The following is a 16,762-nucleotide window of genomic DNA, read 5'->3' as shown; positions in this document are numbered from 1 at the left end:
CAAACCTTCCTTCTATTGTATGTCGTGTTTGATAGTTATGTTGTGCATATTGCGCTATAAACCTTTGTGATAATATATCTGGTGAGTGAGTCACTGTAATATTTCTGACAAAATGTAATAAAATATAAGTTGACCTCTGTCTGACAGTTAACCATTTCAGTGTCTCCAGCATTTCAGTGACTGGTTCTGTAGGAGCACTGCAGTGCACATCGTGCTGCCTTATTTTGTGCTACTTGTAGTTTGTTTAAATCTTTTTCAGCAGCACGTTCTCTCTTGTCCTTTCTCTTTTGAGTGCCGCTCTTGTGCTTTGGTTTGCTGCAAATTATAAATGCAAGCTATTACATTTTTTATAATGCTACCGAACTTGCTGCTGCCAGCTACAGTTCAGGTTGATTAAACGGTGACATGACATGAAAGAGAGCAAGGTCATTGGACAGAGAAATTACAAATTAATTTAGGTTGCTTGGTTACTTTGAAGACTGCGTGAACCGGTGAATGCCATTGGGGCCCCAAAAATATATATATATAAAAAAAGAATATTAAAACAAAAAAAAAAAAAAAAAGGAATTTTTTGTTGTTGCATGGGCCCCTTGCCGGCTCTGGGCCCCGGTGCGTTGCACCATCGATAGTTTCGCCACTGGCTTTAACAGTCTCACACTTCTCGCTTCTTGTCAGTGCGAGTCAACAGTGGTTTAAATTGTATGCAAAGTATTCCCTTCACACATTATATCTGGTTTGCTAACCTCATACAAAATGGTGATGATTTGATGAAGTCTCATGGTGTTTGTAAGGGAATTCGTCAAATATAGCCAAGTTTTCCTCACAGCATTAATGCTAAGCTAAGCGAAATGTCTTGTGGCTGTTGCGTCATATTTGGCTTAACCTATTTTGTGCGCAATTAACAGATCGACAGAAATTCTTAGAAGCTTTCTTTACTCGCACCATATTCAATAATACATTTAGGGATATTGACAAAAGAACATGTTTCAGTGATTGTAAAATAAGACAGCTGAACTGGGTATATCATTTAATAGATTGTAACCAGTATGAGGATGGAAAAAGTTAAGACCACAGATTTAGTTCACTTAATGTCAGCAACATTAGTGAGCGCCCTGCCAGAGGCTGTGGGCGGGAACATGTGATGGTCTCTGGCAGGAAGACCTTCTTCTTGTTCTTCTGAAGCCACCTCCAGAGGTACTCCACCTTCCCGTCACAGTGCCAGGGGTTGTTGGTCAGGTCCAGCCCCTCGTCCTCCAGAGAAATCAAGGGCTCCAGCAAACCTGCAGGGATGTGGCTCAGCTGGTTGTCATCCAGGCTCAGGTGTCTGAGCTGAGTGAGCTCTTGAAATACGTTTTGGGGGAGTTTGTTGAGTTTGTTTCGAGAGAGGAACAGATAGGTGAGGTTACGGGTGCTATGGAGTACGGATGGATCCAGGGTTTCGAGCTTGTTGTTTTGCAGGTTCAGCCTCTCTAGTTTGGTCAGTGGGACCAGAGAATCTGCAAAAATCTTCTCCAGACGGTTGTTGGCGATGTCCAGTGTCTCCAGGTGGGGCAGCTTCTGAAGCAGAGCAGTCGGGACCTTCGTTAGACTGTTCCCAGATAAGTCCAACCAGGTGATGCTGCAGTTATCAGGGAGCCACTCGGGCACCGCCATCTCAATACGATTATTCTTCAGCACCAAGTCCTTGAGGGGCGGGGTTAAAGACGCCTTCAGGCAGGTCGCTCAGTCTGTTTCCTGTAAGATCCAACGTGTTGAGGAGAGGAACGCCTCTGAGGAGATGAGGGGTGAGGCTCTGCAGGTGGTTACTGTACAGGTGCAGCCCTCGCAGCCGAGGCGTGGCGTTTAGGTGCTGCTCGGAGATCGAGGTGATGTTTGTAAACTGGATGGTCAGAATGGTGGTGTTCTTCGGTAATCCCTCTGAGGGGTACTCTGTCAGGGGAACTGCATTACAGACCACCTCAGCTCTTCTGTGGTAGCATTTGCAAAGTGGCGGACAGGAGAGAGCGCCATGGAAGAAATATGCAAAGCAGAGGAAAGCGAGGGCACACCAGGACTTCATTTCTAGGAGAAGAGGACACAGAGTTAAAGATCAAGAAAAATAACAAATGGATCAAATGGATCAAATATCTCGAGGTATTTCAGCACTGCAAAACATACAAATTATTTCCAGTGTATGATGTTCATGAACATAAACAAAAATAAAACTTATGAACATTAAAGTAAAATGTATGTACACGAGTAACAAAATAAGACTTTTGTTAATAATAATAGAAGTTTTGTCCATATACAAGATTTAGATTCCCTAAGTAACAAAGTAAAACTTACTGTGGTTTTCCAACCGCTCCTTATATCAGATTCAGCAGCAGTCACTTGCGAATGATTGAGCCATTTGGGGAGCAGAATCCCCCGATGTAATCATTACTTATTAAGTAAACAAGGACGGCTCAAAACAGTCATTTGTCAAGGACAGGCAGTTGCAACAGATTGTGAGACTCTAACCTGCAGGGAAAGTACAAAACCTGGACACTTAGTTTATGTTGGTTTATTTTACATTTATGATAATTGTCAAGTATGATGTTTAAGTGTGTGCTTTAATGTGAGCATATGAAGTTTATGATTCTAATAGTTTGCCATGGAGTGAAATACATGTTTACATTATTTTGCACTTTGGATTTTTTAGATATGGGAAGGAGGAAATAGGGCATAGGTAAATATCATCCATGTAAAATGAGATCAATTCGATTTAATTTGCTCAAAATGTTAGTAGTATTCAGATACAGTAATTATCATTTTAATAATGCAGAAAACCACAAGGCAGAAAAATAGCCCCTAAGCCCCAAGGACCCCCTCGGCGGGTCCTTTTGTTTTGTTTTTCACGACACTGTGTCTCAGGGGATCTTAATATTTAAGAACCTATTAATGTGTTATACCAGATTAACGGGAATAATCTCAGCTAACTGACGATACAAGGGTCATTCCAGAATTGGAGGACAATTTAGACACCAACATTTTTGAAAAATGAACTTTTTATTTATAATTTTTTTTATGTATTTAGGAAAAACAGATAATAAACCATCAAAAAAAGATTTGCCCAGCTAGGCATCAAATTAATATTTTCCAATGAAGAATTACCCCTATTACTCTAATTATAGTAACAGGGTTGAAAATCAATGCTAATTTGAGCTTTAACCTCAGGAATTATTGCTAGATGTAGCATGTAATACTACTTTCAAGGCAATGACAAACTTGAATATCTAATGCAGAAAGATACTTTGAAATGAATATGCTTTATTCTGATAATATCAGTAACAGGGTTGAGTGGGTCAGAGTGCCACACTCTTTAAGACTGAAATATTGTAAAAATATGAAAAATAAAAGAGAGGACTGAGTTTTTGGTCTACCCATGGCACTAGCACATGGCTTGCTGAGGTCACTTCCACTGTGTCATCTGATTTACAGTTGTTTCACTTCCTGTGCCAATCTAAAAAGGTTGGGTAACAGGGTTGAACGCATGTGAGGGACACACCTTCTGTGCAAAATTACTGTTATCTAAAATATGTTTATGATTTAACAAGTTGATTTTACCATTACAAGAGACATATATCAATAGAATAATACCAACAAAAGTAAATAAAATCCCTATTTTAAATGTTATATTTGACATGCAAGTTGGTCACCAAGAAGCGGGGACAAGAGAAAAATGCCATTTAGGGGATGTTTCGAGAGCTATTGTTGATCATTAAATAATATTTTTAAACCACTTTTTCTACAACTTTATATACATTTTGTCTCAATACAAGTATGTTTAACACACAACAAGTGCATGTTTTAGCATTTTGGGGCATGGATTATTAGATTTTTTATATGGGGGACATGAAATGTCCTCCAATTCTGGAATGACCCACAACTATTTTACCAAAACAAAACACAAGTCTCATAAGAAGCATCTAAATGACCCCTGAGCGAAAAATGCTAACGCACTTTGGCACAGAACTCAAAGATAAAAGATACCCTTATTATTACTTCGTATAGCTGCACATACAAGATATCCGATTAAAGCTGAGGTTCCACAGATCATTTAGGTATATAGTATCATCACTGAACGATCCAAACTCGTGACAGGGGAAGCAAACTCAGACATCACAACACGTACCTTTACGGAGCTTTTAACTGGAGATCGTCTCACCGTAGCTGTCATCTGATCAAAAGACTTGTTCAATAGCATGAAAACGAGAAAAAAAACGAGAAAAAACGCGGCTGAATCGGTTAATCCATAGGTTGATAATGTTTCAGTGGAACTGAAATAATTATTTATAATCCATAATCCATTTATATGTAACATCGGAGAGTAAAAGTTAGCTGCTAATGGTAGCCACCAGAGTTATCGCAGCTTCCGGTTTTGGCTATGCGTCAGTCTCACACACACACACACATTACTAAATAAGGAGTATGTGGGAGTTCCCCTCTATTCCATTGGCTCTGACGGTTAGAAAGAGATGTCAATCAGCAAAATCGAGCAAGGGGGCCAGAGATAGGTCAAATCCACCCAAATGACCCCAGAAGTGTTTTTTTGTTGCTAAATCTCTCCAAAAAGGTCAAATTTCACTTGTTTTGCATCAATCTTGATACAGGGTACTTATTATATGTTGTAGTTTGGATTCCTAAAGCTTTTAGTCTACCATCCCATCGTTCAAGGGTGGTTTTCACTATAAGTAATTTTAATTTTTTGGACAGACACAATCATTTACGTTTTTTTACTGTGTTCAATCTGAATTTACTTTAAAATAAAAACATCTATATTGATTCTGACACTTCTACATCCAACTCACAGATGTAACCTTGCTTTGAGAAAAAAGATTATTAATTTAACCCTTTTAGGAGGAAAGATATGGTCATTTGTTCTGGGAATGTCATTTTCGAGCCTAGACCTGAAAAACAGGCTCGGGGCTTAACAGTAGAATATAAATTGTACTGTTGAAGTAAATCCTGTTTTAATTAGCTCATAGTTTCCTTAATTTATAATGAATCATTTTGTATTATCTTCATGTGTTGTATATAAAATCATAGGTTAAGAGTAAATAAGTAAAACTACTGCAGTAGAGTAAAAAATACAATATTTCCCTCCCAGATGAAGTAGAGTAGCAGCATGAAATTGACCTCAAATTAATACTTGAAAACAGTTTTGACACTCCTGAAAGAAATACATTTTATTTTCCGAAATGTAAATACAAATCTATATAGAAAGTGATGAGCGAAGGCTGCGTGCCACATGAGGTCACCGCTGTCGGTACAGCAGGTTTCAGGGTATTGAAGCAGAGCATAGAGTCACACGGCTGATAGACAGAATGGATCAGACTTGCAGTATGAAATATGAGTTCAGCAGATGGGCAACATGACGAATCATTACATTATGTATGTTGAGTGCCAGTTGGCTTTAGGCTGTTCTGAAAGATTTATTTCAGCCGAGCCGACTCACTCCACGTGCACTTGCGAGATACAGAACTATTCTGGTAGAGTTCAAATAGTTTCCTAAAATACACAGTAGTCCGATCTAACACCTGCCAAGGATCACCGCAGTGTTTCTATAACATTCTGTATTTATAATATCATTGTCTTTTTTGGTATTCTTCATTTTATGACCTGAACATTCAGTATTGTACAGTCTAAAATACAGATTAGTTTTTAATGAGTAGGCCTATATCTTTAGATGACCAAGATCTCACTGATGCATCACAAATAATTTAGGTAGAATGCATTGAGTTAAAGGAATTATGCTTTTTTGGGCTTTCCATTTCCTGTAGTGTGTTTTTATAGGTTTTTCTGCACGCTGGTCTGCAAAGTCTACAATCCCAAAGTTCACTCCAGAGGGAGTTTCTCTCCCCCCCTGCCTGAAACGCCTCCATTTGACTCCTTTGTTTACTTCTGTGACATAGTGACATCACTAAATAACACTCACTCTTATTTTGGCTAGCGATCCAACACATTATACGGGATTGGCTAAGGGGTGAAACCTCGGTTGACCAATCATAAAAGAGCTAACAAATCAAAGTTGAATGGACTCTGGTTTCAGACAGTGGGGGAAAAGAGGTGCTGCATGAGAAAAGTAAAGCACATTTTGAACATTAAAGCATGTCACAATAAAGGCACAAAATACAAATATGAACCTGGAAATTAGCATATTAGGGCCCCTTTAAACAATCATGATATGTTTAGGGAGCTTTAAAGGGGCTTGTTGGTCACAAGTTTCACATATCAAGTCTTTTTGCTAAGCTAACCGGCTGAGTGGTATGAAGCGAATAAATGTATTCCCCAATATGTCAAACTATTATTTGAACAATGAAAAAACTGAAACTGAATTCACTGACACTACCTTACTATACAGAGAAGCAGGGGAAAAGGTTTTCCCTTAATCTTCCTGTCAAAAACCCCAAGACAAACTCATTCAGTACACATTTCATTTACACCCGCTGCTTTTGAAGTGATTATAGTGCAGGGAGGAGTTTTTGTATTTAATCCTTGAAAGGTTTCAAACAAGACATGATACACTGATTACATATTTAGGGTCATAGTCATGCTTTGTTATATCAAGACAAATCTCACAAACCTCTACATTGGATTTCAAACAATACATTACAAATGAATTACTCATTATTAGGGTTACAGAACTTTATTTAAATGTCATTGTCATGAATGGCGAGAAACAGACACATGGTTTCTATTCAATTCACATTATTCTGTCGTATGTTATACAAGTCTACTTTGTGTAATGGAAACCTTATTCATTTATAAGGCAAGCATACTGTATAATGTGCTGCTGGCTGACATCCATAAAAATAATCATATTCTATGAGCTACGCTTTCTGTGTTACAATACACAGACCTCTTGATCCTATATACAAATGTTCACACACATGCCTAACAAACATAAATCCATGTCATCCACTGCATCTGACAGAATAAAACGCCAATGTTTTTCATGATGGTTATAAATAAAGCACTTTTAATCCGTTTTTTAAAAACTTTTCTTTGGATGTAGTCTCACTCTAATATGACTGCTCATTTTCATCTTGTTAAAATGACAAAGGCAGCCTCAGTTCTCATGACGACAGCCAGTCTCTGTGAATGTTTCTGTCCATGATTAGCAGGGTTCTTTTCAGTCTACTGTCCTGATGAAATAACACATGAAGGCACTGAGTCCAGACTGCAGGTGTTTATCCATAAAGATGAAAATACACATCTTTGATGAGCCAGGGTAACTGTGAAGAGAGAGAAAAGGGTGAGAAAGAAAATGATGTGAACACCTGGTGATGCTACCAACAGAATGGCTGGACTTCAAAGGCACACCCACACAAGAACCACACATATTAAACCAGGAAGCTTTCCAGTAGCCACACAATGCATGAGTAAAATGCAAAAAGAGCAGACGGATTCATCTTCAGTCTGCATGTTTGAAAGAAGTTAAATATTAAAGCATTTTGTAATATATGCGTATTGCTTTTTTAATGAGAAGATTGATACCACTCACAGTAGTAAAGTAAAGATACAACCAGCAGACATATAGCTTAGTAAAAAGACTGGAACAACTAGCCTGGTTATTTATTCTTAAATAACTTTTTGCTTGAGTGAGATAGAGTGCTGGTAGGCAAAATGTGTAACCTGTGGACGGGCCAGACTAGCTGTTTACAGTCTTCATGCTAAGTTAAGCTAACTGTCTGCAGCTTCTTATTGAATGTACATATATGTGTCTGGTACCATCACTTACCTTTTTGCAGGAAAGTGAAGTGTATTTCCCCAAATTACCAACTATTTCTTTAATATTTGACTTCAAACATGCAGACCAATCCTCAAATCATTATTCTCAAAAATGTCTGCTTAGTGCAGACATAATTGTTACTTTCGTTGTAGCCACGATGACATTCATAGAGTTCATGTTTCCACTCAGCTGTCAATTTTGAAATCACAACAAAGCATGTCTCTGTCTCCAGTAAGGCTGCCTGCACACGGCAAACACATGCAGAGGTCCAGTTACCCTCTGACCCCCCTCTTTCACTTCATTCAGAAGAACATATCATCATCATCATCATCATCATCATCTTCATCATCCAATGGCCAACTCCAGTCTCTGAGGCCGAACTCAAGCAATCTGAAAAGTAAGTATGAGGTTTACCGAAGGGTCAAAAGCCTATCGAGCTTCATAAACTGCCAGGGTAATACATGCCCGGTTCAGCAGGGGGCAGTGTAGAGCTGCGAGGAGTTAACCGACTGATTGAGTAGTACTTGTTATACCGGGGTGAGTGTTAATGGACACGGCAGCACATCGTTATGGAGACGGACAGGCGTGACAAGCTCTGTTACTTACAGTCTCCCAGCATGAGAGACGTTAGAAGGTGGGGTCAGAGGTCAGTGGAGGATGATACGGAGCATGGGGTCAGAGGTCAGTGGAGGATGATACGGAGCATGGGGCCAGCGCTGAGGGATGAGAGCCAGTTAGGTTGTGGAGGAGAAAGCAAACTTTTACAAGATGGTGGCAGTTAGCAACGCTTAAAATGGTTTCCTACTACTATTAGGTTGTTACTGACGCTGTGAGAGGCCATGTTTGAGCTGCTACATCGTTATGTAAATGGTTCAGGAATCTTAAAGCAACAAATTGGTGAGCCACAGATTTAGGCCCCTTTAAAGTGCACAGGATTTAGAATCATCAAAAGAGAAAACAAGATTAGGGTTTTTGTTAAAATTGTTGATTCAGTTTTTTCAGAAAAATACAATTATATTTTGTAAAATAAGCAAAAATATAAAGCTTTTCACCCTGATATTTGTACACACAAGAAATGTTTCTCTATGCTAAAACACCATAAATAAAGGCATCTTGTGACATTAAAAGGAAATTAGGAGATTAGCAGATTAGTTGTCCAAATGTAAATGCATTGTAAATGGTAACTTTATAATGACATTTAATGTTTTGGTATCTGACATTTAACAATCAAAACATAGAAAATAATAATAAAATCACAGTTTTACTATCACAAAAATGACTTACGGTTGTATTGGGTACAGCTACGGTATTTCACCAATTTGTCTTCACAGGAATTAAACGACAAAGCGACTCCTAATAAAAACTGTTTTTGGGTAACATCTCACTGTGTAGGTGGCTTTTTTCTTTATATAGCTTTTCCCTTGTTGCCAACATACCTGCTATAATAATGCAAAATGAACTTCAAAAAATGGTAGAATTATTAAACCTGAAAATAACAAGTGCTACATTTCTTCCATATTGAGTTTAACATGACCATATCGTGGGAAAACAGTAATTCAAGCCATGTTAACACTGAAAACAAACTGAGTTTTAATATAAGTATATCTGTACGCAGTAAAATGTTCCTTGTCCTCACCTGGGCTTCCCTGAAGACAGCTGCTGTCTGCTGGGCTGGATCTTAATGGCTCCGCGATGGGCCGACAGACGAGGCGAAACCTTGGGTGAGGGTCTCGGGGAGTTTCGAGGAGACAGGTGTGGCGGTGGGTCAGGGTGGTTGTTTTGTGTTGCGGCGGGAGGACTAATGGTCGGGTGTTTCCCTCGGGATGCGTTTGAGGAGGTGGGCCGACCCAGCGCTGCTGCTCCTCCTGAGAGCTGGTCAGCAGAAGCAGCTCTTTGGCAGTGGAGATGTCAGAGTTCACTGCAGAAGAAAAAAACATATTTGTTAGATGATCTCCGGGAAACAAGCACAATGGTTGTGATGTTCACTTAAAGTGGACCTATCATGCTATATTTGAAAAATATACTGTAGGGCCATACCTACATACAAAACATGTCTGTGAAGTGTTTTTTTCAAAATACCAAACAGATCGCCCATTGTAGCCATGCCTCCATACTGCTCAAACCCTCTTTTGAAGCCCTGTTAGAGAAACGCAGATCTTGGGTCCTTAGCTTGAAAAAAAAGAAGAAGAGGAGGCGGAGCTAATGCCTGATCAGAATTCTACCGGAGATACAGTTAAATTCTGCTGTGATAAAACACCATCCTGTTTAAACCACGTCAAGGATTATTTCTGAAACAGTATGGAGCTCAAATGCCTTTTCTCTTGCGGGTTTATCACAAGGTGAGTTCCTTTTTTATTTCCTGCTTTTTAAAAACACGTGCTCTGCAGTACAGGTTAGCTCTGAGTGTTAGCGAGGCTAACGCAAACAAAGACGAGATTACGTCCAAAGCACGTCGGGCATTGTTTCTGATAGCATCTTTCTGTGGGTCCGCCGACGTCACCTCGGATGGACACGTCCGTTTGGATGGAATCTGGATCGCTCGTTGTCCCCCGTTTTAAACGATGTGGGTACGGAGGAAAAGAAAGAGGGTTTTATTTTCTGATGCTGCGTGAGTTCCCCGACGCACCGGGGACGCATTTATGTATAAAAGACATCACAAAGTTGCATTTTGCATGATAGGTTCCCCTTTAATGTTGAGAAACGCTTCTATATGATTGAGCATACTGACCATTGCAAGGCACAATAACTTCCTCCTTCTTGTCCAGGTGATCTTTGTGGCACTTGGTGTGGCAGCGACGGCACTCGAGGGCCGGCGGGGGTTTAAAAACATTCCACAGGGGGCCGGGTGCAGACCTCACAGCTGGACGGGAAGTGGTAGAGAGTGAGGATGAACTCATGGCCCTTGTGAGGGATGAAGGAGGGGCGATCCACAAACGTCCCCGGATCCACTGCCACCCTCCTGATCACGTTTAATCTCGCCTTCATTGGCATACAGGATCTGGGGAAAGAAAGGAAAGGAGAAAGTTGAATTGAGAACAACGGATTTATATTGAGTCTGAACAGAGGGAAAGGAAAGAGACGGGTATGTCGGAGCTTTTCACCTGGAATATCATTGGAATTTCTTTGGCATCCGCACGGTACAACATCCGTATGAGTGACAGGTCGGACGTGAAAAAGTTTTCTATAGCAGGAAGAGAGATTCACTTGATGTGGACCCAGGATAATACGTGTAATCAATAGGAATACATAAATGTTGTAGCAGCATCAAGTATTCTAGTATAACATGTTCAAACCATGCTTTATATGACTCACTCGATGTCCAGGGTCATGAAAGGATTAGCCTGCTCTCGATCCAGTTCGCTGTTGTAGAACAGGATCTTCTTGCTGCTCACAACTACATACTTTGAAGGAAAAGGAAAAACAAGGGTCAAAAGGTTAGACCGGGAAATTGCTCTAATGGAAAATGGTGATTACTAGGAAAACAAATCTGTAGGTATGAGATATAGTGGTGGACGATACGTTACTTTTTTGTCCCAGCCAAAACGCTTTGTGTTCTTGGTAGGAAGGGAAATCCAGCCCTGCAACCTGGAGTCTAGTTCGAGGAGAACAAAACAGGAAGATGTTAACACAAAGAGAACAGCCTTTAATCATGTGAACCACTTTCAAAAAAAACACCTTGACATTTTGAAATGGTGGCATTTCCTTCAAACAGACCCTCATCACTGCCAAGAAGGAATGATTCCTCGCTAAAACGTAAGGGCAAGTGGCAGAAAGCTCCAAGGAATATAAAATCTCTAATTAAAAAAACCAAATTCTCCAGCACACAACGTGGGCAGGTGTCTGGTGAGGAAAAACAAACTAAAATGAGCAGGTTTTTTTTACTTTTCTCAACACACTTCACCAACTTCCATTTTTTTCAGAGGAATAAATTAGACCAAAAGGGACCAGCATCACGCTGTGAGTATTTAATGTACGTGTGCAGTGAGCATTACAAAGGATTAAAGCACAGCAGAGACAGTGACAAGTCAAAAGAGTAAAGGGAATTAGAACCTTTGCAAGGTTGAACCAGGGTTGAGGTTGCAGTATTTCTTTCTCAATTTAAATCTTTATTAACATCCAATTTGAAAACATGGACATTTTAATGGATAGATAATGATATTAGGTCGATTTAAAAGTGTTATTGCATCCCCATCCCAGGTTTGAACTGCCATGCAGCGTCACCTGCAGGTTCAGCCTCAGGGGCTGTTCGTAGGTGAGGGCCAGGGGACGGGGGCCCTGCTCCGCCCTCCTGCCGTATTCTTCCTCATCCTCAGAGTCAGAGTCAGAGTCGAAGAGATTGTGAGCAGAGCGAAGGTTTGGCCGGGTGTCGATGCAGACAGATTTGTGTGTGCGCTGGTAGGTGAAGGACATTGATTCTGAGGTTTGTGAGTGAGAATGCGCACTGTGCCGGACCAGGAAGGGAGAATTTGAGGTGAAGTGAGGACGGGGAACAAGGAAAAAGCATAAAGAGGAAAAGGTCAGAAAACAATTGGGCCTGGAAGAGACTCAAAGTGAAAACAAAGGAAACAGTGAGAACTCAGGAAGAGAGACTGCAGGAAGAGGAAGGAAGGAAGTGCATGCAGGCTTTGAGAATTTGACTAGGCCAAATTAAAGAAGGATGAGCGTAAAGTGTCCTTTGTCTACCTGGGTATCCGTCACCCATGTCCAGGTCGTTGCCACTGCTGATGCTGGTGGTGTCCAGAGAGTGAATGCTGAGGGAAGTGATCTGACACCGGAGCTGCTCGATGTCGCTGTCTTTGCTGTCCAACGTCATCTGAAGCTCCAGACGCACCTGGTTCTCTTCTGCTATCAGCTGAGAAACACAAACCATTGTTTAATTGGAGTTCATTGTATTCCCTATTGTTTGCTGTTATAATACACATTAATGTATATATATATTAGGGCTGGACAATTTGGAAAAAATAAGTAATTGTGATTTTATTGACCGATATTGCGACTAGGATAGATCCTTTTTGTCTTAATGTACATTATTTAATTCCATATTCTGTTCTTGTACATATCATATTCTATTACATGTATATAGATTTTTATTTTTTTTTATATATGTTGCATTGTTGGAGGAGCTCAGGTCGGAATAATTTCATTGCCATTTCTACACTGTAGCTTATGTGCATATGACAATAAAACGTTGAATCTTTCTTTTTTTAATTGCCACATTAATCTCATTATCATTGAAAAACATTTTTTTAGAGAATCTGTACCAAACATATGTTTTGTTAAGTCTATTTGTAGGCAGCCCAATGTTGGTTAATTGTGCAGCCTTAGTATATATATTCATGCGATTTGTCGCTGTGCTGGAGTGTCGCGTCGCATACTGACCGCCTGCATATCTGTCATCTCTCTCTGGTACTTGATGATGGTGCTGTTGAGCTTCTCCTTCTCCGTCCTCAGCTCCTGCTGCAGCTTCCTGTTCAGTTTCTCCTTCCTGTGCACCTCAGTGTCGATCGTGCGCTGGCCTCCTCGCCTCGACTCCCTCCTGTTCATCACCTCGGTCAGCTTGTTGATAGCCTGGGAGCAAAAAACACAGCAGCTTCTCAGGGATCCATATGTGATTAATATGAATTCAGTATATACTCAGGGCAGCCTGCAGGGATATCCTGGCTGAGAGATAACTTTTTAAAACTAGTTTCAGATCTCAGTGATTTTGCCCAGAGTTCAACACTAGCCCTGCAGCTGAACAGTATTATTAACAACAATTGATGTGACATAACAGTTGTAAAAAGTCTGACAGTGAAAGTAGAAATGTATAGAAAATATCCCAGGCTTTCCAGACCTGCGTAGGCACCCAGACACACACCTGAATTTTGAGCGTCCTTTCATTCTGCAGCAGCTTTTCAAAGGACAGTTTGTGCGAGTTCATCTGCTTCTCCTCCTCCATTGCTTTCTGGAGCTCTGTATACACAGCAGAGAAGAATATTAAATCCGGGCTTATATACTTTACTCACTTAACATAACTTTTAGATAAGATATCAATAAATGATACTGCAACTTTGAAGACCAATATACTGCAGTTCTACAGAGGATTCTTGATTGAATAGATGAATGACTTATTTCATGATATTTTAAACAACCCTATCACCATAAATCATCTGGATAGGTAAGACAGATTTTGAACACGTTTTCCAGGACTGAGGGAAATGTCATTCCTGTAAATGTGTTCTCTATATGTGGTTCTCATTAACTCACGTTGCTGCATGTCTTTCAGCTGGTTGTTGAGGCTCCTCTTTCTCGCTGGCCAGGTTGGCAACATCCACCGTCAGAGTGCGATTGGACTCTTCCAGCTGCAGGGGGTGACAGGGGGGCAAACAAGATAAATTAATTGATATAGCAACATTTAAAAACAATACCATTTTTTGTTTTACTGTATCATGTCAACTCTTGTGGTTGTCAATGTTCGAATCTAATCCATCCGTCCAGGGTTGATTTGACATCAGGGCCACTAGCTAGAGACAGTTCACCTTATTGATAATCAGCTTATTTAAACAAGTGGGTAACTCCAAGGCCAAAGGTCTGAAAATGACGCCCCCTCACCCTCTCTTAGTTGTCCTGACATTTTGACTGTATTTCTGGATGCCTGTGAGCTCATTTAGTTTATTGATCACATCAGACACTCAACAATTCAGCCAAGATAGACTAATATTGCCGTTTTGTCATATTTTATGACTACATCAATACATAAAGAATGTCTGTCTTGAGGCATTATTCGATTTTGAGTCTGGGAAAGTTAGAAAAACTCACTTATGTACCTCTGAACTGTCTCCTTTAACTACTCTGAAACAAAAATATAAAGGCAACACTTTTGTTTTTGCTCCCATTTTTCATGAGATGAACTCAAAGATCTAAAACATTTTCTATAAACACAAAATAACCATTTCTCTCAAATGTTGTTCACAAATTCTGAAAGAATCTGTGATAGTGAGCACTTCTCCTTTGCCGAGATAATCCATCCCACCTCACAGGTGTGGCATATCAAGATGCTGATGAGACAGCATGATTATTGCACAGGTGTGCCTTAGGCTGGCCACAATAAAAGGCCACTCTGAAATGTGCAGTTTTGCTTTATTGGGGGGGTCTGGGGGGGTCCCGAAAACCAGTCAGTATCTGGTGTGACCACCATTTGCCTCACGCAGTGCAACACATCTCCTTCGCATAGAGTTGATCAGGTTGTTGATTGTGGCCTGTGGAATGTTGGTCCACTCCTCTTCAATGGCTGTGCCAAGTTGCTGGATATTGGCAGGAACTGGAACACACTGCCGTATACGCCGATCCAGAGCATCCCAAACATGCTCAATGGGTGACATGTCCGGTGAGTATGCTGGCCATGCAAGAACTGGGATGTTTTCAGCCTCCAGAATTGTGTACAGATCCTTGCAACATGGGGCCGTGGCATTATCATGCTGCAACATGAGGTGATGGTCGTGGATGAATGGCACAACAATGGGCCTCAGGATCTCGTCACGGTATCTCTGTGCACAATGCCATCAATAAAATGCACCTGTGTTCGTCGTCCATAACATACGCTTGCCATACCATAACCCCACCACCACCATGGGCCACTCGATTCACAACATTGACATCAGAAAACCGCTCACCCACACGACGCCACACACGCTGCCCATCTGCCCTGAACAGTGGAAACACGGGATTCATCCGTGAAGAGAACACCTCTCCAACGTGCCAGACACCATCGAATGTGAGCATTTGCCCACTCAAGTCGGTTACGACGACGAACCGGAGTCAGGTCGAGACCCCGATGAGGACGACGAGCATGCAGATGAGCTTCCCTGAGACGGTTTCTGACAGTTTGTGCAGACATTCTTTGGTATGCAAACCGATTGTTGCAGCAGCTGTCCGAGTGGCTGGTCTCAGACGATCTTGGAGGTGAACATGCTGGATGTGGAGGTCCTGGGCTGGTGTGGTTACACGTGGTCTGCGGTTGTGAGGCCGGTTGGATGTGCTGCCAAATTCTCTGAAACGCCTTTGGAGACGGCTTATGGTAGAGAAATGAACATTCAATTCACGGGCAACAGCTCTGGTGGACATTCCTGCTGTCAGCATGCCAATTGCACGCTCCCTCAAAACTTGCGACATCTGTGGCATTGTGCTGTGTGATGAAACTGCACGTTTCAGAGTGGCCTTTTATTGTGGCCAGCCTAAGGCACACCTGTGCAATAATCATGCTGTCTAATCAGCATCTTGATATGCCACACCTGTGAGGTACTCACTATCACAGATTTTTTCAGATTTGTGAACAATATTTGAGAGAAATGGTTATTTTGTGTTTATAGAAAATGTTTTAGATCTTTGAGTTCATCTCATGAAAAATGGGAGCAAAAACAAAAGTGTTGCGTTTATATTTTTGTTCAGTGTAAATCACACATAATAAGCTATTCTATGTGATCTTCATTCGATAACTTGTGTTGTATTTTTCCATTTCTACTCACTGAACTTCTTCTGAAGGAGTTTGGAGCCCCCCGGGGAGCCTGCCTCCCAGTTAGTAAAACTCTGATCTTATTCATGTCACCCTTGGAGTTTCTGTTACACCAGTAACAGCAGTTTGTAGTGCAAACATGCCAAGGATGTCAGAAATGTGCCATTTATATATATCAACAATATAGGTTTGTTAAATAAATGTCTAGTACAGGATCATTAGCTGGAATCTTATAATAAAACAAAAAAAGTATTTGAAAGTGTTTAAAACGCTCTGGATCTAACAAAAACATGTATTGATCTTACCGAGCTGATTGTGGCCTCCTTGTCTCCGAGGTCCAGTTTGGTTTCTCGCCATCATATCTTTGATCTCCAGCTCCTTCATGATCTTTCTCCTTCTCCAGATCCGAGTACTGCTCCTCAGCGAAGGAGCGAGCCAGCTGCTCTGAGTCCGCCTTTGTCAGACTGGACTCCAGCTGTGCTGACATGGAGCTCCTGTGGAGGAAAGAGTGGGACGAA

At 40.9% G+C, this 16,762-nt stretch overlaps 1 protein-coding gene and 1 pseudogene across 1 annotated transcript; both read right to left on the bottom strand.

The window, feature by feature from the left end:
- Positions 1-916: 916 nt before the first annotated feature.
- Positions 917-2,408, bottom strand: LOC117439792 (leucine-rich alpha-2-glycoprotein-like). Its single transcript, XM_034075868.1, is given in 3 exon segments — positions 917-1,696; positions 1,698-2,061; positions 2,326-2,408. Coding segments are annotated over 2 exon segments (996 nt in total). The 5' UTR covers positions 2,060-2,061; positions 2,326-2,408; the 3' UTR covers positions 917-1,062.
- Positions 2,409-10,550: 8,142 nt separating this feature from the next.
- LOC117439793 (rho-associated protein kinase 2-like) overlaps positions 10,551-16,762 on the bottom strand; it is a 30,428-nt pseudogene continuing 24,216 nt past the window's right edge.

This window comes from Pseudochaenichthys georgianus, chromosome 24, assembly GCF_902827115.2.
Source record: "Pseudochaenichthys georgianus chromosome 24, fPseGeo1.2, whole genome shotgun sequence".
Taxonomy (NCBI): Eukaryota; Metazoa; Chordata; class Actinopteri; order Perciformes; family Channichthyidae; genus Pseudochaenichthys; species Pseudochaenichthys georgianus.
The sequence above is the reverse complement of the archived record's forward strand: the minus strand, read 5'-3'. Positions and strand labels throughout refer to the sequence as shown.